We start from the raw sequence: 26,790 nt of genomic DNA on the forward strand, positions 1-26,790 counted from the left end.
TTACATAAAATGGGTAAAACTGAAGCACACATATAAAAAAACTGGATAAAACTAGATAATATTTTAAAGATTTCAGGAGTTAACTGTTTGGATTTAATTGGAAGAATCCAGTTTAAACTGGAACATTGGCAGCGCTGTGTAGGAGATGTGGTCGATTTACTTTGAAGCAGGCCCCGAAATCCTCTCAGTAGCTTCGCTTCGACTAGGACTACTTCGGCATTCGGCGTCAACATGATTTGAATTGACTAGAATATGAATTGACGAGCGTTGAGAGGAGGATCACTGATGCACTATCTAGCCAATGGTTATTCTAATTGACGTGTCTAATAAATACAAATATGCCCTGACTTCAATCCACACTTCTACTCTCCCTGACACGAATCTTTTTACCCGCGCACATAATCTTATTTTCACGTCCATATAAAGTGAAACGAAAACTTGATTTATGATGCAAACAATTAGTTACACCATTAACACTAAACCTACCACGAGGGATCAGATGACCCATTTGAAACTTTTAGTCAAAATTCTCTTGCAAATTACATTGTCACAACATGATTTGCCTACACTACTTTTCTTAAAACATACATCGAATGCATTTTTCAGTGTTTACTCCTCTCTTGTTATTTTTTTACTGAGAAATATATGTTATCTGCCCTAACTACCGCAACGGGTCATTTTGTTGTATTTGTGAATGAATAGTGAATGATTAGAATTAATTTTATTGCTCACTATCCAAGCGAGCTACCAGTAACCATTCCAATCTACAGTACTATTTTGCGTGTCAAAAATTGAAATTTAATTATTTTGCTAAAAATTGTTATCCTAAAATGTCGAAATATACAGGAGAAAAATGGTACGCCACGTTTCTCAACAAAACTATTTAAATCGAGTCATTGTTCACTAACTATTCATAAAGGGTCACTTGACCAGCTGTGGTAGCAATAGGTATACATGAAACATCGGTAGGTTTAGTGTTAATGGACGATTTATTGTTTACCCACCGTGAACCCAAACCAATGAACGTAGACAGTTATCAGGTATGCTACAAAGATCCACTCAACAACCGAATGAATGTTGAGTCATATTGACGGAAAAACTGCTGGAAGAAGTCAAAACTCATTTCCAATTGAATAAGAAGGCGAATTTCTTCATAGTCCGCTGACTATCCTCAGTTGAATATGACTTTGCCGAGTCCTGCTTTGGAGTCTAGCATATCGCCGAGGTATTTGATGGTGTTGAAACGATCCAATGTAACACCAGAAAGCTTATCTTCGAGCTGTATGTTGTTACACAGTGGCTCCCGTGGCCAAGTGGTAAGCGTCACTGATGTCATGCCGGGGCTGCGGATTCGATTTTCGTTTTGGGCGGGGATTTTTTGTTAAAGAAATTTAGTAAACTCTGGTATACACTGGTAAACACGTATTTTCGAACATACCTCTCAGAATACAATTAATGCGTGTTTTTTTTCATAGAAATTTCAACTAAATGCTTATTTTAACACAGTGCGCTGAATGGCATGGTAGGATTTTATGGAATTATTGTCAGTGGAGTTCTGAATGAATATCAGTTTTTGGAATAATAGTTCTCAATTAATTTAATTAATTAAATAATTACATGACGGTACAAGACGAATGCCCTGGAAAATACAATTTATAAAATAATTAAAAAAAATTTTTGTGATCTTCATGCTGAGAATAAAACTAAAATACCTTTGATGTCTGAATAGAAATGTGAACACTTATGAAGAATAAGTAATAAATTGGAAAAAAAGCATTCGATTTTTCATATATCAATTCAGCGTACCGATTTTATCAGTGAACCGATCCCTACGCCATTTAGAATATCGATCCGTAAAGATCTATATTTCTCTAAAGATCGCCCAATCCTACAGCTCTTACCACTGAAAAAGACATTCTTCACATCCGGCATGAAATTTTAGTGCGCTGCACTTTAGCATCACTTTTAACCCGAAAACAATGCTCGCATTCAAGAAAGTTAATCAAATAATGTCACCAATAAGCCATTCACGATTTATAAGTTATTCTGGTAGCGACCAGATGGCAGCGGCAGCGAGGCTTTCCATATGGCCTTTTACAAGGCCAAGTGTTTAGTTTAGTTTTTCAAACTGGGCTTTTTTATGGGTAAAAGGACTGAGAAAGTCTGAGAGTCTGAGATATTCAATACATCATCATCATTACACCAATAAATCCGAACATGCTCTCATATTCACAGAAGCTCTCTTCCGGTAAAATATATAAAAATTAATTCACCTTTAATTAATTATTTTAGAATACATCGAACTTTCTAAAATAAATCAGAAACTTTTGGTGGTTCTGAAAAGGACCGATGGGCTTGCGTGGATTAGTAGAATTAATTGATGATGGGCGATTCATGATTCATTCTTGTACTCGCGAGAACAATATACTCGTGTCCTTATTTCTTATTTCCTTATGTCCTTATTGCCATTGCACGTAGCGTACTCAGTATCTTGCACGCGAGGATTCTTCTCGTGCAAGATACCTGAACTTGAGATGATTACATATTTGCTCTCCCGTTACCGTTATTCATTTGAAAATGCAAAAAAAAATCTACAATTCGTAAGTGTGATTCAATCATACATAACCAATCTCCAATTGAAGGTATGAAAACCAACGCGGTATGGCCTATATGCCCGTCAGTGCAAGCTCTGCACTATGCTTACTTCGCATCTATACTGAAACTGAGGTCGGCCAGGGCGAGCACAATATTTGTAGTGCTTTCATGGCCATCTGACGATATGTATCAACCACTAACCAATCTCTCACTTTCGAATTTCCAAACTTACACCCCAGTACAGATGCAGAAATGATGTGGTGCAAAAATACAGAAGCACCCTCCACGCTCCATAAATTGAAAATGGTGAAGCCTAAATTGCAATATTTTCTTCATCCACATTGTCCGTAGAACGAACGATGCATTTGCTATTTTTATTTAATTTAAATGTTCCCTTTTTATTTTATTTGACAGCATTACTGAAATACGTAGTCCTACATCGAAAAATAGGTAATGATTTCAAAGGGTTTGTTACTCATACAAAATATTTTAAAATTAAGTCACACCAGATGGGCCAACAAAAAGAGCCCGTTGGGCCATATATGGCCCGCGGGTCGCTGGTAGGGTATGGCTGTTCTAACCAATAAAGTTTGAGAAAATTATAAAAAAAACCTTTTGGGCCTTATTGGAATATTAATGTTGATATGATCAATATATACCTCAATCGGGTTTACATCGGTAGCATTAGTCAGTTTCCAATTCCAATTCCGGCCCTCTTCTTTGTTTTTTTATACATAGGATTGTGGAATTCCTGTCAACTCCGTCTGCAAATGGTGGATCTCTATAGTAGCATGTCCGGAAAAGGTCTCGAGCAGAGGGTCCAAAGCCCATAAGAAGGATGATTGTAATAGTTGCTATTCATGGCAATTACGTAAGAAAGATAACACTCCCCCGTTGCGATTGAAGTTACAAAGTACGTGCGATGAATTACGGAATATATCGCCGGGTAGATTGTTTTTAGAGGAATTTTCTCGGTTACCTTCTCAGGTTTTCCACTCTCGGCCGTCGCAATCAGATTTCTATAAAGCGTAGGCTAAAATACAGCAAAAAACTACAAATCATTTGAACCCAAACAAATTACGAACTCTAATTCATACCTCTCACGCTAAAGATCACGAGTTCAATACTCACTCCCAACATTCTTCCGAAATGGAAGGTAAAAGTGACGAACCGTGTTGAAAGTCACTATAATACAGAAATAACGACGAACCCGTGAATCATTCCTCCTGGCCGAATATCAATGCGGTATTATAACTAACCAAATTCAATAAGATAAAATATGAGTTGAAGACTAAAGTAGAACTTCTTGCGTAAATTCTGGGAAATTCCTCTCACATGCTGATTCAGAAAGTCCAGATAAGCAATCTAAGAGTTGAGTTTAGTTCATTTGCTTCTGTATCAGTCCTACTTTTTATCGTCCATAAAAACGATTTCGAAACTGTACTTTCGGCGCCTGTTTCTAATATTTGCATCACATACATGAAGAGTATTTCAAAACTAAACTAGATTGGTTTGCTTGTCCTATAACAACAAATTAAGCGAATTCGGACGGTCAAAAATTTGTTTCTTTGAGCTTCCAAAGAAATCAATATAGTCCATTAACACATCAACACCCTACATTAGTCATCATGAGAACTAAATCTGTATTAGGTTAGAATTCTGACCCAGAAAACACTGATGCAACTAGCAAATCGAGTAGCGTTTATTCCGTAAGGCTTAGTAAATGGAACTGATAACGGAAGTTGAGTAATTCAGCTTTGTAATCGTCGAATGAGTTTATCAACATTTTCGTCATGCAAATCACTATTTTAGCAGTACGAACTTGCCTAACGGTTCCAAATAATCGATCATTAGCAAACTCAACCGGGAGTAATCGATAAGTAGTAGTTTCTGATATACAGTTGTCCAGACGGCTTCCCAAACCTATCCTTCCATTTGATACTCAACTGGAAGCTAACATTTGAGTTATTATCAAGATTTCTTGGAATATACAGCGTTATTGGATTCAAATACATGGGGTATTCGTGTGAAAGATTGTACTTGTAATTTGGTTTTTATATAGTTTCTATGTCACAAGAATCTCAACTTTTTTTATATAATATAATTTTATACTGTCCCGTTGTTCACTCTTGCTGCTAGCAAACTGATCTGGATTATCGGAAAATCTCTCAAACGCAGTCACTGTCTGCTTCCTGGTACACAATTGTCCTTCCAAGCTACAAAAACCTACATCAATAATGATATTAATCCATAGTCAAAATAAACTGGTGTGACCGCCAATAAGATGTCGTTAACTCGTTTAGCACATTTCTGGCATCTGGACATAGCTGGTTACCAGAATGATTTTATCACTAAGATTCGTTTTTTATCGTTCTGCCGTTAGACTACTTACCTTGATGACAAACGGCACCTTCGAGACAAACCTGAATTTTCGAATAACTAGATAAAATATATTCATGCCATACCGACCTAGGAATTTCAGTTAACTGATGAATGACGTCGAGCCGATTTGATCTCTTCGCTTTGCTTCGTTTTCTCGTTTTTTTTTCGATAACATCATATCTTAATGTGCTTTGATGCCGTTGAATGGCAGCAAAATGTTAAATATTCGGTGTTAACGAAATATGTTATTTGAAAAATATAAAATTTTATAGATGTTATAATGATAACAAAATCATTCTGAAACTAGTATATGTCTCGATAAAATTGTAAAATGTATTCACATTCAAAGGTACACGATTGTCGCACCATCTATTTACGAAATCCATCCACTCGAAGAATGAGTGCAGAGTAAACCCTTTTACTGAAAAATGAGGCAAAATATCTCAATTGTTACGCTCTGCCTATAGCTTATGGTGTCTGTTAGCGTATTCCACCCGTCTTCCGTCTTATTTATGACTCATATTACCGGGAACGGCTTACAGAGCCACGAAATGTATCACCAAAGATAATAGCTATCCCTCGCAGGACGGACGAAAGTAATCCTCTTTTGATTTCATTTTCTTTCCATGGTCTCGCGCGTGTTTGTGAAATATCTGCCGCCTTCATCAATATCACCGCAGTCAACAGAGCTCTCAGCGAGTTGCAATGCAAACAACCGAGCCGGGGGGAAACGGCCAGGGACCTACCGCTGCGGCTAACAACAATTACAACAATACAACATCTTCAACTTCGCTGCCGAAATCACCTCCTCCATCGGGATCATGGGCATCAGTCAAGGCCAGCATCTTACGATGGCGCGGTTCGAGACGCCTGGTGCTCGTCATCGTTGCCATTGCGCTGCTGCTCGACAATATGTTGCTGACCGTCGTTGGTAAGTGAACTCTATGTTAAATCTCCAAAATCCTCTAAATGATCGAAGCATTTTATTTGACAACCATTTAATGTGAAAGAAAGCATCCAGCGATTTTCGATATGGATATCGGTTTCAGCTGTTATCAATGCAATCCCTATGTAATGTCTAGAAGCTATCAAATCAATATACACTCGGCAAAAATTATCAACAGAGCAAAGTAAAACGTCAAAAATACCCCAGTGTTTTTTTCGAAAGACTGTTAACTTGTGTTGAAAGAACGCATGGAGATGAGATGTGCATCAGTTCAAAGCTACACCATTTCCAAGTTTTTTTTCCTGTGATCTCTGATATCGGCTAGTGTAGGTGTTCCCACGAATATGAGTGTTGCATGTATTCCACCATTAGTTATGAATTGCGACTTACTTTCTGGAAAACTTTATTATGTATTCATGTACTAGAAATTCGAGTAAACTTAGTGAGTTGTTCAGGTTGTTCAAACCGATTCATGAATCAGAATCCAATGATTTTCAACGTTATTTTTGAGTGTAATTCTTTCCACGATGGATAGTTCTGTTGATATATTCCAAGAATCATGCGTGAGACGTATGCTGTAAAAATCATAAGTTCATTGCTACTGCTTCACGTTTTGCGTACGCCTGGTTTTTCTGAACATTTGTTTAATTTATCATAGTTTCCTTCTGTCTAGTTTACCCAAGAAATAATATACTTCTGACAACGCTTTTCACACCCTTTGAATACAACCTGAAACTTGATTTTCTGAACGGCAATTAATTCACCGTAGTGCATCTTCTATCAGTTGTTTCACCACAATTATGGTAAAGTCGCTTCACGTAAATGTTATGTAACTTTCAGTTAATTCCCCTGTGATGTTTGGCTTTTGGCTTGAATACCACATCAATAAAGGGTGTACCGTTACAAGTCAGAACACACAAATTTCATTCTCAAAATTCGAGTTTTTATTCGATTAAAGGGTGTGTCACATCAAATTGCATCACGGAAAAAACGCTGAAGAAATTCGCCCAGTAGACCGATCCTTTTGAACATTTTAGACAGTAAAATAAAAACTATTAAACAACTTTTGGCATTTTCTTTTTATTCATACTTCGAGCCCAAGCCCGTATGCTCGCACCTTCCTCTTTACCCCGTCCATAAGGTTCTGTACAACGTCAGGTTGTAGTTTTTTTTGAACAGAAATCCATTTTCTCTTGAAGTCCGCCTCCGATTTGACAACTTTTGGGTTCTTCCGGAGGGCCTGCTTCAAAATCGCCTAATATTTCTCTATTGGGCGAAGCTAAGGCGCGTTGGGCGGGTTCATTTCCTTTGGCACGAAGGTGACCCCGTTGGCTTCGTACCACTCCAACACGTCCTTTGAATAGTGGCACGAAGCGAGATCCGGCCAGAAGATGGTCGGGCCCTCGTGCTGCTTCAATAGTGGTAGTAAGCGCTTCTGTAGGCACTCCTTAAGGTAAACCTGCCCGTTTACCATGCCGGTCATCACGAAGGGGGCGCTCCGCTTTCCGCAAGAGCAGATCGCTTGCCACACCATGTACTTTTTGGCAAACTTGGATAGTTTCTGCTTGCGAATCTCCTCCGGAACGCTGAATTTGTCCTCTGCGGAGAAGAACAACAGGCCCGGCAGCTGACGAAAGTCCGCTTTGACGTAAGTTTCGTCGTCCATTACCAGGCAATGCGGCTTCGTCAGCATTTCGGTGTACAGCTTCCGGGCTCACGTATTCCCCACCATGTTTTGCCTTTCGTCGCGGTTAGGAGCCTTCTTAACCTTGTATGTACGCAGGCCCTCCCGCTGCTTGGTCCGCTGGAAGAATGAACTTGACAAATTCAGCTTATTGGCGACATCCCGGACCGAACTTCTCGGATCACGTCTAAACTGCTTAACTACGCGCTTGTGATCTTTTTCACTGACGGAGCATCCATTTTTGCCGTTCTTCACCTTCCGGTCGATGGTTAGGTTCTCGAAGTATCGTTTTAGTACTCTGATGACCGTGGATTGGACGATTCCCAGCATCTTACAGATGTCCCGATGTGACAACTCCGGATTCTCGAAATGAGTGTACAAGATTAATTCACGACGCTCTTTTTCGTTCGACGACATTTTTCCAAATTTACGAAAAATTGACAGTGAAGCATGGCCAACGTGATCTATACACTCTTATCTGATTATAAGCGAAAGCTGAATATATAATTCCTAAAAATTAAATTTCTACAGCGTTTTTTCCGTGATGCAATTTGATGTGACACACCCTTTATCACAAAATTTTCAGAGAGAAAAAAGAAACAATTAGAGTTAGTTTTGGCATCATTATTATGGCATTTAAATTATGTCGCCTTCGTCTCAGCCATAAGGTTCTCCGCGACCTCAGAATCGACAGTTTTCCTGAAATCTGGTTGAAGTCCGCCTTCACATATGTCTTTTCATCCATTACCCAGCAGTGTGGTTTTGTTAACTTCTGGTCGTACAACTTCCGGGCACGGCTTTTTGCGACCGTATTCTGTTTCTCGTCACGGTTTTGAGACTTCTGAACCTTAAACGTACGTAGTCCAGCTCGAGTTTGGGTATTCCGGACGAAAGTCGTCTTGCTCACATGCAACTTTTTAGCCACATCTCAAACTGTGGCGTTTGGTTTCCAAACCGCCCCAACCACGCGTTTGTGATCGTTTTCGTTAACCCAACGACTTTTTTTCTGGATGTTCATTCCCGTTCAACAATTAGACGTTCTTCGAACCGTTGATACCAGACAACGTGGAATTCATGAATCCCAATTTTCTTCCGATGGCACGACGCGACAGATCCTTATTTTCGAAGTACTCGTACAAAACTTTTTCGTGCACGCACTGTTCTTTCGTCGCCTATTTGAAAAATTCACGCACCTGATGAAATTAACTCAGAATGTAAGCAATGCAAATTAAACTTTGTCTACGCATAATTCCAATTAATTTTACTCAACGGATCAAAAGTTAGAGCAATTTGAGTGTATGCGGATTTAAAACAGTACACCCTTTAAAGCAATATTCGTAATTACTCATTATCAGTGCTTGTCATTTTCGAAATTAAAAAATTAAAGAAAACTCAGATCTCTGTCTACAACTGCTTGCCAGATAAGGAATTTCCTAACGAATTTACGAGTAAAAGTGGAAGCCTAGGGGCCTTGGTTCCGAAGTACTGGTCGGATTCATCTCCTTGGGTTCCACTATAACACCATTTTTTGCTGCACCACTATTTTGCGAGTAATGCGAGTTAACCAAGTCTGGCCGTCCAATCATTGCTCCGGGAAAGGAAGTAGTCTCTTCCGTGGGCGGTCCTCGTAGTAAATTTACTTATTCATGACAGCAGAAGTGATGAAAGTTCCGCTTATCAGTCCACAATTACAGTTTTTTTTCCCATGCAATGAACTGTCGTTCACGCCGGTTATGTAGATTCAACAAATTTTGCTAATTCTCGAGCGGGTAGAGCGGTGTTTTCGGTTTAAGCGTGTAAGATCGAATCACAGCGCTCTTGCTCCGATGAAACCATGAAATAAACAAATGACTTATCCTGACAACTAATGCCGACTGTGATTCTATACACTTTTAACTTGATTTATTGAGAATTAGATGGACAATGGATAATTTCATAATGTTCTTCTTCTTGCGACAGCAAAACACAACGACGATTTTATATTTGTCCCACTGCCACAATCATCTACCTTCATCATTCAATCATACACAAACATTCTCCATCCGACTGTATGAGACCCGACACGGTACCTCTGTTTAATATTTCTCTTCTGCTATGCTTCGGCTCGTCAGTGCAAGCTCTGTTCTAGGCTTGCTTTGTACATATTCTGAGAATGCATGAAATCAAATTATGCACGTCCGTTCAACACGGTAACAACATAAAAACTGAGTTTGACCAAGGGGAGCACAATATGTATAGCGTTTCGGCTGGAAGGCATGCATCAATCGCTGGCCTCACATGACTGAGATGGGTTTTCGAACCTCATTTATATATAGATTTTTTTAATTTCAGTAGTTTGCTTTCGAAGCAGTGTTTGAGTCAATAAGTATTAAATATATAACTCGTACACCTATTCTCTTCCCAATGAAGTGATTATCATACCACTTCGTTAATGCGGCATAAGGTTAAAACCTCAAAACATTGCAGCTCAAACGTAACGCTCTCGTTTTCGAATTTTTAAACTTACACCCGAGTACAGTAATGAAAGACATAGTCTTACGTCAATTGATCACACGAAATTTTAGGAACTGAAGAGTGTACAGGATAGTAGGCATATGTCATCAGGATAAGTTCATTTGTATGCATCATGGTAGGACAGATTTTTTTTCGAACGGAATCCGAAGAAATCTGTGACTGCGGTCTAAGGAGTGACGCTCCCATAACTTTTGTAAACATCAAACAGGAAATTTATCCAAAGGAGTGTTTTTAGAACAGGTTGCTGTCTTTCATGAGGATGATCTGCTTTTATGACCCGACTTCGCTAAGTTGTCACTATTCAAATTCGACCGAACAGTGGTACAACAACAATGACGTCATGGTTTCCAACGATAGGAATCCGACCAAAAGCAAGGTCGATTGAAGAATACTGGGCCAACTAACGAAGAAGGGTGAATCTGCCATCGACGAGAAGAAGTTTAAACAAATATAGAATGTGGCTACCAAAAGTGGGGAAACAACTGGTGCGAAGGATTATAGACCGTGTTTGGAAAAAAGTTCCATGTATCGGGCAATGTACATTGCCCGATACATTGAAATATAAAATGCGTAATTTTATTCTAACATGATTTTCAAGTTCAATTGTTTTTCATTGTCAACCTCCATTCTTAACCAAAAAATTTGAACAAATGCCTGCTGGAACTCAACAATGCTTATTGTAGTTTACTACAGACAGGTTCCGTTTTAAAATACAAGTACTTTCATCGAACCATATTTGTAATAGGCAAGGCTAAGAAAACTACCGCCAAAGAAAGACTATCGATGTTACCCAGCTAAACCAAAAGTTCACTCAAACTTAGTTAAAATTGACAGTGACTCATAAAGTGTTAGCAAGTGTTTACGCATGACGATGAAAAAGACGAAAATATACATCAAAGAATTCGATTGAAGGTAAAAGGAAGAATCGAAAAGCCACCATCTTAAATCTCATCTGATGACTCACTTTCATCAGCATCGACTGCAAATGAAGGTGTTCTAACAGAAGACATTACTCTGAATTTTATATAATCGACTAGATATAGTTTGTTATACGCCATTATATGACAATTCGTCAGTGATAACTGCTTCAAAGTCAATATATAAATTTGCTTTTCGATTTCAACAATAGCACCCAAAACATTAATTGAAACAGAAGTAACTTCTTAACGGCGCAATTGTCAATTACAATGAACAGCCAAATTATATGTGGCTTCCTACAGCTCATTTCCATTACTTCCCCGACGCTAGTAATCAACAAGTTGAAACGAGCGCAACAAGTAGAACCAAGTGTAGCGTGTGCAACAACGACGAGTTTCCTCTTGATGCAGCTTTCATCTCTCATTTCCATTCAGAACACGCTTCCCATTTCCCTCCAATGGCTTTCGGGTGATTCTTCCCATACAATGCAATAATGGATTCCCGTAACCATCCGCCCGGTCGTTTCAGGGCTGACAAGGATTATAATCCGCTTCGTCCTTGATTTTCTTGGTGGGGGAAAAGAGAGAGAGATAGACGACGTGTGTTTCCATTCTGCAAGGCGGTGAAGAATATGTCAATGGAACTACTGGCCCGCTTGCCAGGAAGCTGTATTCTGGTGCATGTGGATTTTCATCTCCCATATATTTTCACACGCTCACACTGAAATTTCCACGCAGAAGCTCATAGTGTCACGTGTTGCTGTCGGTGCTTCTCAGCAGAGAAAGGAAGATCTGAGAACGCGTAAAATAAGGCCATAAAATACGGCGAAGTCGTGAGCCAACTGTTGAACGAGTTTTAGCACTGCTTTGGCTGTCTCAGCATAGTTTTTTTACGAGCGGAAAGGGAATCAGCTTAGTTCAGCGTGTGAGTTACATACAACAGATAGTTGATGGCTGCAAATTAACAGCATTACGCAACATTTCTTTAACCCAACCAAATTGATTTAAATAAAGTAACATATATAGATATATGCACAGCAAAAAAAATTGTTGTAGAATTTAGAACATAATGCATACGTCTAGATTGTATTAGTGCTTATTATGAAGAAGCCAAATTACAAGCAAATAATTTAGATGTAATGCAAAAAAATCGCTATGTTCAACTGGAAGAAAGTTTAATTAATGACCCAAAAATATGACTGACGAATCCCTGATCGGGATACAAACTAACAAGCCGTTGTAGCGTTACAACAAACGTCACAAGTACCCATTTCAGGGACTTAATCCAGATTATTCAACTCATAACACTGAAATAATTTATTGAGTTTGTTCGGTTATTTATTCATTTCAACGACGAATTAAATTGAAGATAAACGGTGAAAACGGTGAACCACCTTTCCACATGCTCCAGTGTTGGAGATTCAATTAGGTAATGCTTTATCCACTCGTCGTTGCGTGAATGAACAGTTGGTTACAGTTAAGTCCTTCAAAGTGGGAATAAAATTCGAAAACGATAAAAACACTGTATACTTGATTTGGTAGCGCCATCAAATAAACATACACATATATTCATCGTATGTATTTATACAGCTCATCCACCCGATAATAGCAGTGGATGCGATTATACGAACCGGCAGCAGGTAATATATCCTGGCTGTCCGGAAGAGGATAGATAGAATAAATGTATTCCGCATCGTGTGAGTCTAGCTGTCTATTGGACGCACAAAATTTTTCACAATGTGAACTATACACAAATGATTGAAGACTTCATATCATTTATCTGTTATAACTTGTTATAATTTCAGATGATTTTAGATTTCAGAGATAGAATCTTGCACTGCTACTGAATTATTTCTACGAAAAGAAAAACAAATGTCAGCGGTTCTAAATCGACTTTTTAAATTATAAAGACCATAAGGTGTTTAAAAAATTTATGTTTTGCGTTTTAGCACTAAATTGTATTGCAAGACTCTTTTATTATGTTACCTATCATGTACGAATCATGAGTGTTATAAAAGACGAATTTCATGCCAACTCGACTGGCCATTGGTAGCAACAACACAGATTGCAGTGAAAAGTTGTAGTTGAAAAGACATTGACCATTTAAGCAACTTTGCAGACTTGAAATCTTCGAAAAATACTTAGACTATTTTTTGAAAAGTTCCAACATCTTTTTCTTTATTTTTTACAAAATTTTTAATTCTGATCAAAAGATGAAATTTAGGAAATTGTTTTTTTTTGTTTTTTAAAGAAAAATTACACTGAAAATGAGGAGGCGATCTGGCGTAGTGGTAACATCCATACCTCTCACGCTAAGGGTCATGAGTTCAATTCTCACTCCCGACATTCTTCCAAAAAGTGGAAGTAACAGTGACGAACCAGCCAAAAAGTGTTGAAAGTCACTATAATACAGAAAAAAAATATTCAAAACATTTAAATTCATTTTTCTCAAAAACGTATTTTTTCAAAATCTCAAAGAAATTATTTCAATAGCCTTTACTAGTGTACACGATCTTGTAGATGGATAGTTTAAAGATTTCTGTATTGATAAAATATAGTTTTCATGCTGCAATATCTTATTTTGATTTTGGAACTCATTTTTAGTAGCTTGTTGTGTTATCCGTGATTTTCGTTATTCGCGGTGAGCTAGCCAGACTTTTCCGCGGATAATCGGAGTTCTACTGTATGTCTTGTTGTAGTACGCGATTTGTTCGAAAACCCGCGCCTCAAACTATGGTTTATTTTTACTAGAGATCGGACACTTATCGGCTTCGTTGGAAGAGACAATGTCGCTGAAGTTGTTTTTCTTTTTGATAATTTTATCAGAATTCAATGTGAAGGAGAGAAGTACCGTTTTGTCTCAAATTTTGAACACTTAAGCTTTTTTGGCCATTAAACAGTGTCTCATTACTTAAAATGGTACTTTTTACGAAATAAATGTGGTTTTTGGATACAATTCATTTCCATTCATTTGTCCACCATAAAATTCATTTACAAATACAGCTATTCCACGCCAAACCGATATAGTGCCCGTTTGACTCGTATTTTTTTATTTTTTCATTAGGGTGACCATTTCCATTTTAGCGTAGTCCGAAAAATAAACTTTTTTCTCTTTTTTCAAAAAATTACTTTTTTTAAAAATTCATAACTTTTGAATTACTAGACCGATTCAGATGATCGACGTATCAATTTAAAGCCAATCACCTTTTCTGAAAAACTACTATACCTGCAGAAGATTTGAATTTTGCTCCCGTTATTACTGATTGTATTCGTTTTTTATTGTTTTCATAGTCTCGGGACTTAAGGCGCTATATTTTTTTATATTTTTTCTGGAAAGATGAAAATTTCTCACATATCATATATCGAAACCAGAGAGGCGTTTTTTTCGTTTTTGAGTTATGATTTTTCAAAGTTAACCACAAAGAATGTCAGGTTTTTTATTATTCAATTATTTATTACATTAAAGTTCAGTAAATTCACATTTAAAAATGTAGTGTTCGGAATTTGAGACAAAACGGTATTTTTGACTAATAAGATGCACGCTGTTCTTAAAACTCTAGTTGATTCAGGTGAAACATAGTATGCTATTGTTTTTAAACTGGGAAAAACATTTTGATACTGCGTTGGAATACATTGAATAATGGAAGGCTAGTCTAGAAGAAACACATTGGAACATATGAATTGTATTGAAGGTCACTCCTAAATGGTCAGATGTTCAAAGCAGCATTGGTAATTTTTTTTTGAAAAATAAGTGGACTATTTTGGAAATATAATATGGGGTCAAGTTATGAGCTATCAAAATTATTAATATTGAACTCAATTTCTGAGTAAGATTTTATAAGGTTGTATTTAAAATGTTATTTTTACCTAATAGTTCATTGATTTCTCAACAATTTCGAGAAATGGTTTTTTTCTCCAAAGAAGGTGAATTGTATTGGATACGCCCTTATAAAAATAAATCGTTATTAAAATTGGTAATCTAATAATGAAAATTGTGATTTTTTATAGTTGCCAGAAGGTTCAAAAAACTTAGAAGGGTAGTGCCCAAGACTCGACCGCATTGTTAACGTAAGGCTACAATTATTTTTTAATTCGCTCGAAGCTTCGTAAATTTGTTCCAACCCAGAGAAATTAAAAGTGTTGCCTACCGTAGTTCTGCATCCCTTTAGCTTAGCACGAAATATGTTTAGAGCGCAAAGCGCCATCGAAAGTACTCAAACCCCTTTTGACGAGATTCCCAATAAAACTCATGCGAGAACCGGTTGCCAAAAACTTCCAATTTGAAATACGCACTACCTTGACCCGAAAACAATGCTCGAACTCACCTATCGAACAAAATTGCACTGCTGTTTGTTTTTTCTGCCATTCTTCCTATGTATCGTGTAAAACCTCTCAACCAAATGTGAACAAATTCATAATATTTACAAATTCAGAATGTATCGTTAGAAATTTTCCAATTCGATTGGTGTGCAAATAATTGAAATTTATTCGTAGCGAAAGTAGTTATTAACGTCAATTCTATTTCCTAAGATCGCAACCTGTTTTTTGATGAAAGACATAGTCCTACATAAAAAAGTGTCGCGTCAAAATCTGCTGTTCTATATTTTACAACTAATCATAATTTTGTTCAGAGTCAAAATAGCGATACATGAACTTTTGTCGAAGGCATTAGATTTCTATCTTTTATAGTTTCTGGAATGGCATTTTTGTATGGACTCCTGGAAAAATAATGTTTTACTCAAAACATTTTTATGTATGAATTATCGCGATTTACATGTTCTGCAAACTTTTAGAAACATGTCAAGAACATGTCACTTTTAAAAATCAACATTATGTTTAAAAAACCTTTTTTGAAACTGGTTTCAGTTCTTTATTCTCTCACCTTTTCAGACACGTCTAACATGTATACCGAGTGCATAACCTCACGATAATCAAAGGCAATGCTCAACGCTACCTTCACTTTGATGCCATAGATTATGATTTTTTGGTTTTAATTCCGGTGAAAGACGTCATCTTGATACTTGTTGGCTAGGTTACATGTTAAACTCGTAAACTTCTGTTTAGTCATCAGTCAGAATGCGTTTTATTAATGTAGGGTTGACAATGATTTGTTTTTGCATGTCTTCAGCGACTTTCACGCGATTGTGTTTAGAAGAAAATTCGGTTCGTTCGGATCTAGCCGTGTCGCATCGCATTTCTTGACAAAAAAATAAGGTAAAAAAGTACGAAGTAATGAATCAATTCTGAAATCAGTGATCATAACACACACACGCACATGAACTAACAATATCTACACCGTAAACATACTAAAAGAATGGCATGTATTGCCTGGAACAGGTTCAATTTAGAACTATAGCTAGAGGAAAACAGTATCAGTATTTCACACAGTAAGCAACATGAGAAAGTATCAAGTCTGTTCACACAGAGTACACATGGTTCAAGCTGTTTAAGGTTTTCAGTAATGTTTATCTCACAATTGAGTTTAGGATCAGTGCCAAGACAAATACATAAATTTCCTGGAAATGTCAAAAATATTAAGCATTGAGCATGTCAAGCTATTCTTTTGTGTTGTTTATTTGGTTGTTATTATTGAGGCAGGGAATTTGACAAAAACACGATCTATTTCTTTGGAACTCGGTTTTATCATCACGGAGGGGTAGTGGGGGCTAATTGGCCAAGGGGGGCAAAGTGGTCACCTGCTTGTTTGGTATTAACTATTGCAACCGTATTGATAGTCACTTTATGTTTTAAGAATTTAATGACTTTTGAGTCACCCTGTACTTCAGTAGAGCTGTCAAAATGTTAAAATATAAATAAAAATAAACAGAAATTTCTGCTTCGATAGCCATTGAGCCGTGGTTCTGTGCGCATGGTATCTAAGGAATTTAGTTTATTCAATCTGACATGTTGGACAAATCATCAGTTTGGACAACTGTTCACCTATTCTAGGAGAGGTGAACAGATATTTTGTCCAATCTCAGCGATTAATTAGCATAGAAATTACTTTAATGTTTGGGGGGCAAAGTGGTCAATGTTCTGTTTACTAAAGTTGATATACCTCATCACATTCTGCTCCTAGAAAATTCCTTTTGTGGCTTTGACCCTGGAAAAATATGCCACTCCAACTAAACCAAGCCTCATTATGTAGAACGTTATGTGTTTCTTACTACGTTTTTGTATGCATGAGAAAATTTAAATTGAGACTCTAAGTGAATAAACCAAGCTTATTTCATACCTACCTATATCAAACATGATTTGAACAAATTTGGGCGGAAATACGCATAAATCTATCCCATTCAGCTTGATATGTTCGAGTGACCACTTTGCCCCCACTAGGTGACCACTATACCTCCAAGCAAAAAAATGTTCAATTTTTTATTTTTTTTTCTAATGATAAAAAATGTACTATTTTGAATTTTTATAGTAAAAGCAGTTTTCTATCTTGAACAACAATGAGTTGAACTATAATATTCTTCGAAAAACGGGAATTGAAGTGGTATGTTGACGGTGGAAATGGGCATATTCCTTAGAGTGACCACTATTCCCCCACTTCCCCTATGCATGTATTGATGTTTGAGTTCACGGCGGGTAAACAATGAAGCCGTCTATTGATGGTGTGACTACTTTTTTGCCTCAGAAACCAAGTTTTTGTTCCACTTCGTATGTATGTTGAAATAAGCTTGTGTACGCGGGCAACGAGGTACATGTAAGACTGAACTCTTTTCTCTCTCTCTCTCATGTATGGATGTATCAACGTAAAAAGTATACCAGGTATATTACATTGATTGTGTGATAAACACACTATCCAATACAAAAATTCAATAAGAATAACCATTTGCTCTAGCAAATTGTTCATCGGCGAATGTCCTAGTCGAAGTGAAGCGACTTAGAGGACAGTCAATTTTCATTTTTCATCTTCGAAAATAAATTTTGGATTCTGATTAAAAGTCCACAGACAAAATGATCGTCATCGGGTCAGAAATGCCATTCTGATATTGTACCTTAGCCTTTCAAACATATTTCAAAATTTCCAAGCAACCATATTTCTAATCTTTCTCCGACCAAACTATAACAGTATGTATTCGTGGGTTGTCAGCATATAGAATCCTCATCATATTTTCCAAAATGTTTACATTCTGAATCATGCTTCTATTGTTTTCTGATCCGCTATACTGCAAACCTGATCTTAGTCTGCAACAAAATTTCACTCATTTTAGAGGCATACCGTGGTTTCATGGTAGGAAACAGAGGAAGTAGAAAACCTTTCAATACCAATTTCGATTTTCCTCCTTCTTCGCGATATCACAGAAGCGGCCCATTTTACAAACGGGGGTGGAAAGCTGACGATTGTGTCTTGAATGACGGGTGAAAAAGCAAAGCTTGTACCTTAAAGAAACACCATCCCTCACAAATTTCCACTGCCATCATGATGATTGCTCCCCACACCCTCTCTTTTAAAAATTTGATCGTCGTACATTTTTATCACTTTTTCAGTCCCGTCCCCATTGCCACCGATTTCAGATACTCTTTCTGTCTTTTTTTTCTACATAACATTCTTGCGTTGGCTGCATCCATCTGTGCTTTAATGTCGCTTCATTCTAAAGGGCAATTTTACAGTGCCTGATGCTTTGCACTTTTCCGGTCGGAAGCTGAAATAAAAGTAGACTGCCATCATAAGCTAATACCGTTCCTTTCAATTCACTTCCTTGCTTTGGTATGGCAGCGAAAGGCATTATTTGCATTACACTACACGATGTGTGTGTCATTTCAATTGACAACTGTGTCCGCTACAATGTGAAGGGATGTAGGCAATTGAATCGTTCTAATGAACTTCCTCGCATTTTGTTAACATTACTTTGAGTGTTTATTTTTTTTGTTTTTTTTTTAAACGTGAATGAAGATAAATCTGACGAAAAAGGATTGCAGTAATTCATACTTCAAATATATCAATTTTCAACTGTCCAAGATGTAGCACTTATCTACCGCAAATTTATTAATAAGTTCTCTGGGTTTCTTCTAAAACAACTAATATTATCATGCCAGGGGTTCGAGTTCCCGTTCTAGTCGGGGGATTTTTCGTTAAAAAGGATTTTCTTCCGAATTGCACTGTAGTAACGCGTATTCTAGAGATTGCCGCTCAGTTAGATGTACGAGGGCAGTCCGATAAGTACTTAGCCTACAAAAAAACAAAAATTTTGGAAAAGTGGCGATTTATTTCTCAACATAGTCTCCTTTTAGCTCGATACACTTGATACACCTCGATACACCAACTGATTCAACCGCACCTGTAGATAGGGTGGAGTTTCCAGTTCCATAATCTATCTACATATATTTTTGAAATGTTTACAGACAACAAGGACTATATTTTGGAATTCTCATAGTAAAATACACAACTTTTGCAATAACGCAGTCTTCCACTTGCCGTACCTATCTATTTAGTGTAGATTTCATCCCACCAGGATTCCACCAAAGCTCAATTCCTGCTTGGCCACGGGAGAGCTATTCCCGACGCTATTTGGCTAATAAGTGCTACTATTATTTTATTTTCATTTCGCTTCACGCTCCCTGCCGTTCCGGCCGGTGCTTGCTGCCGTCTAAAACGCCGGAATGATTGAGTGTAAGTAAAGACGCGGGTGGAGGAGAAAAAAATCATCGCTACCACGGCAACAAATCTCTCCCCGATTGCTGTCTGTTCCCCGAGCTCCGCTTTCATATTACATTGTGTGGGAGTATGTACGGTGATGGTCGGAAAGTTGATAAAAAGTGGTCCCAAGAGGAAACGAAATGAATTTGCCAACCCGCCCGTTCCGTTCGTGTGCTGCCTCTCACTGAAATTATTTCCCATTTGGGCGCATTATCGTCGGCTGTGGAGAGCTCATCTTGCGTTCCTCACAATTCCAATGAAGATGTAAATCAATTGGGTAACCAAAGTGGTGATTATGGTCTTGAGATATGATTTTTACCCAGAAAAAATGTTGGATCCGCAAATATCAAATGGAAAATGTAAATTTATGACAGAAATATTTTTTTTAAAACTAAAATGGGAATACATACTCTCAATTTTTCATCTGTTTTGTTGATATTTTTTTTCATTGAAGTCTTTTCTCTAACTAAAGTTCCATTACCTTGATCAAAAGGTAGAATATAGACTTCTATTGAATACACCTCTCCATGGACTGCAATGCATTCATGACAGTGCTTGACTCAGATCATTTCTGCACAAATTAATTATGACCATCTGATTTGTCGTCATTTTTCCATTAATTCCTTTTGACAATGTAATAGTTTCGCAATCGCAGGGAAGCACTTCAAATGAATTTGATAAATTTCAAAATACTCGTCGTTCGAAAGGATTTCTGAAAACACCTATGTTTCGAAAACAATGTACACAATGATTGAAGATACTAATTCAACATTGTTATAATTAGGTAGTTCATGTACAAATGCACCAATGTTTCTTAGTAAAAAGTAATAAAGGAAAAATATTTGTTTAGAAAATTTTACTGTTCACTATCTTATTCAAAAGTGGACAGAGTCCTCGGATGATACAGAGAGACAGCCTAGTTTCTGTAGTTTGAAACGATCACAGAATTTTTGTCCAACTATGTAAAAAATCACACGAATAATAAACGATTATCATCTGCCACTTCGAGACATTATTGGCTAATGATAAATACCCTAGATGATCGATTAGAGTTTTTGTTGTCTTTATATATTTGTCGTTCTTACTTTACCATCTTCCATTGAAGGCCGCTATGGTTTATTGAATCATGTCTATTCCTATGTCTTTGATTCTAAATTAGTTCCGCATATTCGAGGTCTCTTGACGTTTCGGCTCATTGAATATTCAAAATTCCTAGCGTGATAGAGAAAACACAATATGGATGAGAAGTTGAAGAGAGCAACAATAACAGAACTATTGGCAAAGTGTAGTCAAGCTTGCACTCGACTCATTATCTGCGGGATGATTGCGGAAATGTTTTGTTCTTCACAAAATGTAAACACACAAATAACATAAGTGCGGATCAGTTTGAAGGGGTGTAACATTCGAGAGGCAGATCAATGTTGAAACACATTTGTTTGATAAAACACTCGATAGTACTTCATATTCAGAATATGATTAAAATTGTTTGAAAAGTATGTCGAAGAGAAGATAAATTCTCGACCTTCTTCTGGGCCTTCATTTGTTTCTTTTTTCGAAAATGTATTTGATTCTCACAGTAACTAAGCTTTCTTGTTCAATACATTCTGTTTGACATTCCTACAATAACGGGAAGGGATTTTTCCCTGGAGTATGCTTATGGTTAGGGATACCATCCGTCCTGGTTTAACAGAACATGTCCTGATTTTGAGATCATTTAATTTCAAATAATTTTTTTCAGTGTATTTTGTTGTTGATTGAAACCTTTTTAATTAGTGTCTAAAATTTTGCAAGCGAGTGTAAAGAGTAAAATTTGCATCTTTCTTTGTTTTCATTCAGATTTTACGTTTTACCGGCCATGATGTTGTTTTTGCGTTTTGTCTCGATATTCCAAGTTGATTTTTTAAATGACTGAACGGAAGTGTCGTTTATTGACAAATTGCACCGAAAATATCTTGTTCCATAGAGAGACCTAATGATTATGAGGCAAAGTACTGCATGTGTGATTTATACGTGTTGGTGCGGTATGTTTATTTTGTTTTTTTTTGTTGAAATTGAAGTTTGGAATCAACAATGAACCATTACCGATTAATCTGATTTGGAAAAGCATATCCAAACACCGAAATATTACAATTATATAATACAACCGACTTATTATCTCTCGCATAGATAAATTCGGATTGTGTTTGAATTGTTTTGAGGGTATCAATATGTTTCGATTTTTTAGTAACCTTGAAACTTTACTAAGGAATATTCGTCACGAATCGAGCTTAGATGGCGTTTTGGCGTCATATTCTTCTGGCTTTGTGAACATGTCTAATTATAGGCCAAATAATCGTCAATTGCTAGAAGAGTTTCAATATTTTTTTTCTTTTTTCGAAAAAAAATCGAAATGAGAAATCCTATACTACCCGTCATATGTCCCAGTATTACGCACATGTTTGCGATAACATAAAATAGCTTTTTGAGTCACACTCAAAGTTCTCGCGAGTTTGACACGAATCTAGGTCCACTTTCGTCTCAACTCAGCGTCTTCAAACATTACCGATCATTACTTACATTACAAATCGGGGGTTTCAAATAAAATCCCAGGCAATCTCCAGCAATTTTTGCCGGGTTGCCAGAAAGTCATGAAGACTTGCATTGTCCTGGTGAAACACAACGCCTGTCATATTTAGCAATTCTACGCCGAATCAGAAAATTTTGGCACATAAACCGCCTGAGAGTACTGCCCAGTCATACGTTCATATTCTTTTTCTCATATCAATGATCTTCTTCAGTGAAATCTGTATTATAAAAATATTTCATGTCAACTGTGAATGAACATGCTATTTCCTATGATCGAACTTTTATAGTTACCGGGTATGCATAGACCATCATAATGGTTAAGATTTCATGATATGCATAAATGGCTTTTCTCATCAAATACATTTTTCTATATATTTTGTTATATCTCGAGAACAGTTAGTATTAAGATAATAATGTCTGTATAGTTTTTCATACAGAATTGAGTGTGAAATTTCCAAAATATTTTAATTTCGACAATTTCTGATGATAAATATTTACATTTGCATGAGATTTTCCATGCGCCACTAGTCGCCAAACTTAAAACAATTGAGCCAGTATTGTAGTTAAAATTTTAAAAAATATATACTGATTCGGAATATTTCAGGAGTTGATAGAGGATCATATTTGATGAAAAAAATCCTGCTACGCATATGGTCAATTCTCAGCTAGGACAAGTAAAGGTAAAGAGATGAAGAAAAAACTAAAAATTTTATATTTTTCATGGATTTTTAATAATTTTGCAAAAATGCATGATAAACTTGATTGTTGCTATCAACCAACTTGAAGCCCTCCAACCACTCTACAATTCCTTCCTTGACAGCAAACTGTTATCCTTATTGTTATCTTCCACTAATCTAGGTGTTTCCCAACAAAATTTTATGCAAAACTTTCCTCAAATGGAAGCAATTGAATCGTATTAAGCAGCGTACCTTTTGAATTGAAGACACTTCAAGTCAAGAAAAACCGGTTTCAAGGAAAGTTCAATAATTCTTTCGTAGTTGAGATTTAACCATAAGCGTTGAAGATTTTTTTCATCAAATATGATCCTCTATCGCCTGAAATATTCCGGATCAGTTACCTAACAACCTATATATAACAATATTTTAAACCGATGTAATAGTTTTCAATATTTTATTCAATTTATGAGGAAGTTTTCTCAACAGTTTAAACATTTCTTTAAATTTTAATAGAAAGTTATTGACTTGTTTCAATCGAACAACAGATTACTATAATTTTTTTGGGAGAAATGAACAAATTTAAAATAAGATGGACTTGAAGAATAGAAAAAAATGTATATTGAAAATGCTTTGAATACGCTATTAGTACCCTCTGAATATTCCCCGAACTATGATGGAAAAGGTTTCGTATTGTGCTGACGATTAAAAATTAAACGAGTATGTAAACGAACCGACATTTCCCGTGAATAATCGTATTCCGGAGTGGAAAAAGAACTACACTCGACCAAAAAATAGAGGAGCAAAATGCGTCATCGAAAATTATGAGTGATTTTTAAAACATGCAATTCTGTTATAAAATAATACATTCGTCAAAACAACTGGACTTTGTATAGAATATTTTCAAGTTTGCAGTGGGCAGTTTTGACCATCGATTTGCTGTGCGTTAATTATTTCATGAAATATTCTTAATTCAAAATTGAAGGATAATTTTTCATTCGATAGAGAATATCACTGTAGAAAATAGTTCTACTGAAACTTTCCATACATCAAATGGAAGCGAAATAATCAGGTTGATTGGATTGTTATTGAAAATATATTTTTTTAAATCTATAGAAACTTCGAAAGCAATTCGAAAACGCTTTATCTTTTCTAGCAATGTCTTTTGTCGACAACGCATATATACATGAAATTAAAAATATGTACGTACGATGTCCCTAAATTAGAAATTTGTAGCTTGAAAATACTGTGTTTTTTATCTTCATGTCATCATTATTATTTATATAGCATGTTTCCTACTTTATCTTTTATTTTCTTGATAAAAAATAATTTATGCATATAAAATTGTTCTGTTCGTTTTTGTGCGCTTCGAAAACTCGAAAAGTTCGACACTGATGAAACTCATATGACACAATATGTCAAGGATATTTGTTGCTCAAGGAGCTTTAAAATTTCCAGATGAAATAAGCACACTTCTGAAATAAAGTAGTGAACGTAAATTAAATTTTTAGTATTGAATATGTATTTTATGTGATAGCAACACATTTTCGTGCAAGTGTTCGAAAAATCGTGAACTAAAATTGTATCTGATAATGGTTTTAAATCCATATATTTTTATTCGATTGGCGTTGCTCAGGATCAATCGTTGGAATTGTGTGGTTTATATTCGGATGCGGATTGTGCAATTGTATATTGCGCGTTTCTGTGTTGGAAAACCAGGTATCATTATATCTTCGCAAATAATAGAACAACAAAGTATCACAATTAAACTCATATGAAACATATGCTTTGTGTTGCCACTCTGTGAACAGCAAAGCTTGGTAGGCAGAGTGCAGCTAGTAAAATTTGAAATAAAATAAACTTAAATGGAAATCAAATTTAATTCATGTGCAATTCAGTTATTTCCTCAATTATTCTAATAAAATAAGGAAAAATGTCCACGTTAACAACCGGGGGAGGGGTATGTGAATGTCCACGCTTTTCCACGGAGGGGGAGGGGGGAGTCTAAAATCGTGCTTTTTCTGTCCACGTGGTATGTGAACAGCCCCTAATTGAAACTGCCCGACTAGCGCAGAATGATGTTGGCAATATAGCTGCCAGCGGTAAACACTTGATGGTAAACATGATTTTTTTCATATTTGAATTTTTTATGTGAGTTTCAACAAAAACAACTAATAAAACTCATGATCAGACATATGGATTGAAAACTTTAACATATTGATTGTTTTTCAATGATTTCTCGGGAAGTTTTTTTTCTTGCTGCCCTAAACTGGCATCAGGCATGTTGCTAGATATCAGAACCACATAAGGCTAAAAGTGATAATTTATTGTTAAAGAAAAGAAAAAAAATAAAATGGTTGGTGGCAATATAGTTGCCACTACCCGTAAAAGGGTTAAATAACGACTGATTTTTGAATAGGGGGTATTCGAAATCATAGAACTTTCTTTCAAAACATCGTAACTCAAAACCCAGATATCTGATTAAAATATAATATTTGACAAAGTTGTTGGGAAATTAATGAACTGCTTAGGAAAAATGACATTTTGAATACACTGTTGAAAAATCTTACTCAAAAATTGAATTTAATATTAAAAACTTTTATAAAACTTCTTATCTAATTTTCCAACAACTTTGTCAAACATCATATTTTAAGCAGACATTTTTTTATTTGCTCTATTGACTTATTCTGAATGTTTGTTCTGGATCGCTGCCTTTAATTTGTCCTGTTGATAGCAGTAGCTGTTGGAATTTATCGAATGGTTGCGTGATAGAAGCTCATAATACAAAATTCCTAACAAATTCCGTTAGACACTGAGCATAACTTTTTATCGCCCTAAAACTTACTTTTGGGGAAGCTACCCAGCAAACATTAAATCGCATAACAAGCGTATATATAACATCATATGCCCTAAAATTTGGTTGGCATATAATGCGCCTAACTGGCATATGCATGCAAAAGTGGAGGCCATATACATACATGGCAAATGCTTACCGAATTTGTTTGGATGAATATGCAACTTTGACCGGCTATAATAGCGATTATGTTGAAATTGAATTGCGATCTTATATGAATATATTCATGAATTGTCAAAGCACCAACTACGACTTTTGCCATACTGATATACGATTTATTACAGACATAGAAAAAAAACAAATAGCGCAAGATATTTTCGTGAAATGTTTATTATAGCCTCATGAATCGCCATTTTTATATATGAGTATTTATGTTTGTAGAAATAATAATAATTTAATTTACTTGTGTCGTGAGTGGAATATAAATGTTTAAAATGGCACAGATTGATGTTTGGTGAAAACTGCTCCGATGTGGGTTCGAACTCTGGTCGTCTGGATTATCATCCACCAGCTATCTCGCGCGGCTATCTGAAATTTAATTCAACAGCGGTTAAAACTTGTGTGCTCCCGTGGCCGAGTGGTTAGCGTCATAACTAACATGCCGGGTGTTCGGGTTCGATTCCCGTTCTGGTCGGGGGAATTTTTCGCCAAAGAAATTTCCTCCGACTTGCACTGTGATTACGCGTATTCTAGAGCTTGCCACTCAGAATGCATTCAAGGCGTGTTATTTGGCATAGAAATCTCAACTAAGTACTAATAAAAAATGACGCAAGTAATACTACGTTGAGACGGCGAAGTTCCTCTAGGAACGTTAGTGCCATTGAAGAAGAAGAAGAAAACTTTCGAGTGCATCAGCATTCCATTGACATTTCAATATGATGTAATATGTTCTTTATTAGGATCTAATATGATTTACTATTTCATGATTTTCTTCAGCATGCAATACGATTTACTACAGTACTGAATCGATTTAAATTATACGCTTATACGACACACAAACTGCATCAGCGTAATA

General features: G+C 36.4%; 1 protein-coding gene across 10 annotated transcripts in view; it reads left to right on the plus strand.

Annotated features, from left to right (window-relative positions):
- The window catches only part of LOC129776231 (synaptic vesicular amine transporter-like), a 128,627-nt gene that overhangs the window by 40,176 nt on the left and 61,661 nt on the right, over positions 1–26,790 (plus strand). For all 10 annotated transcript variants that reach the window (XM_055781752.1, XM_055781757.1, XM_055781753.1 and 7 more), the window contains one exon: positions 5,658–5,908. In XM_055781752.1, coding sequence (XP_055637727.1) covers positions 5,683–5,908 — 226 coding nt within the window. In that variant the 5' untranslated portion in view covers positions 5,658–5,682. The remainder of the gene's footprint in view (positions 1–5,657; positions 5,909–26,790) is intronic.

This window comes from Toxorhynchites rutilus, chromosome 3 (genome assembly GCF_029784135.1).
Source record: "Toxorhynchites rutilus septentrionalis strain SRP chromosome 3, ASM2978413v1, whole genome shotgun sequence".
NCBI lineage: Eukaryota > Metazoa > Arthropoda > Insecta > Diptera > Culicidae > Toxorhynchites > Toxorhynchites rutilus.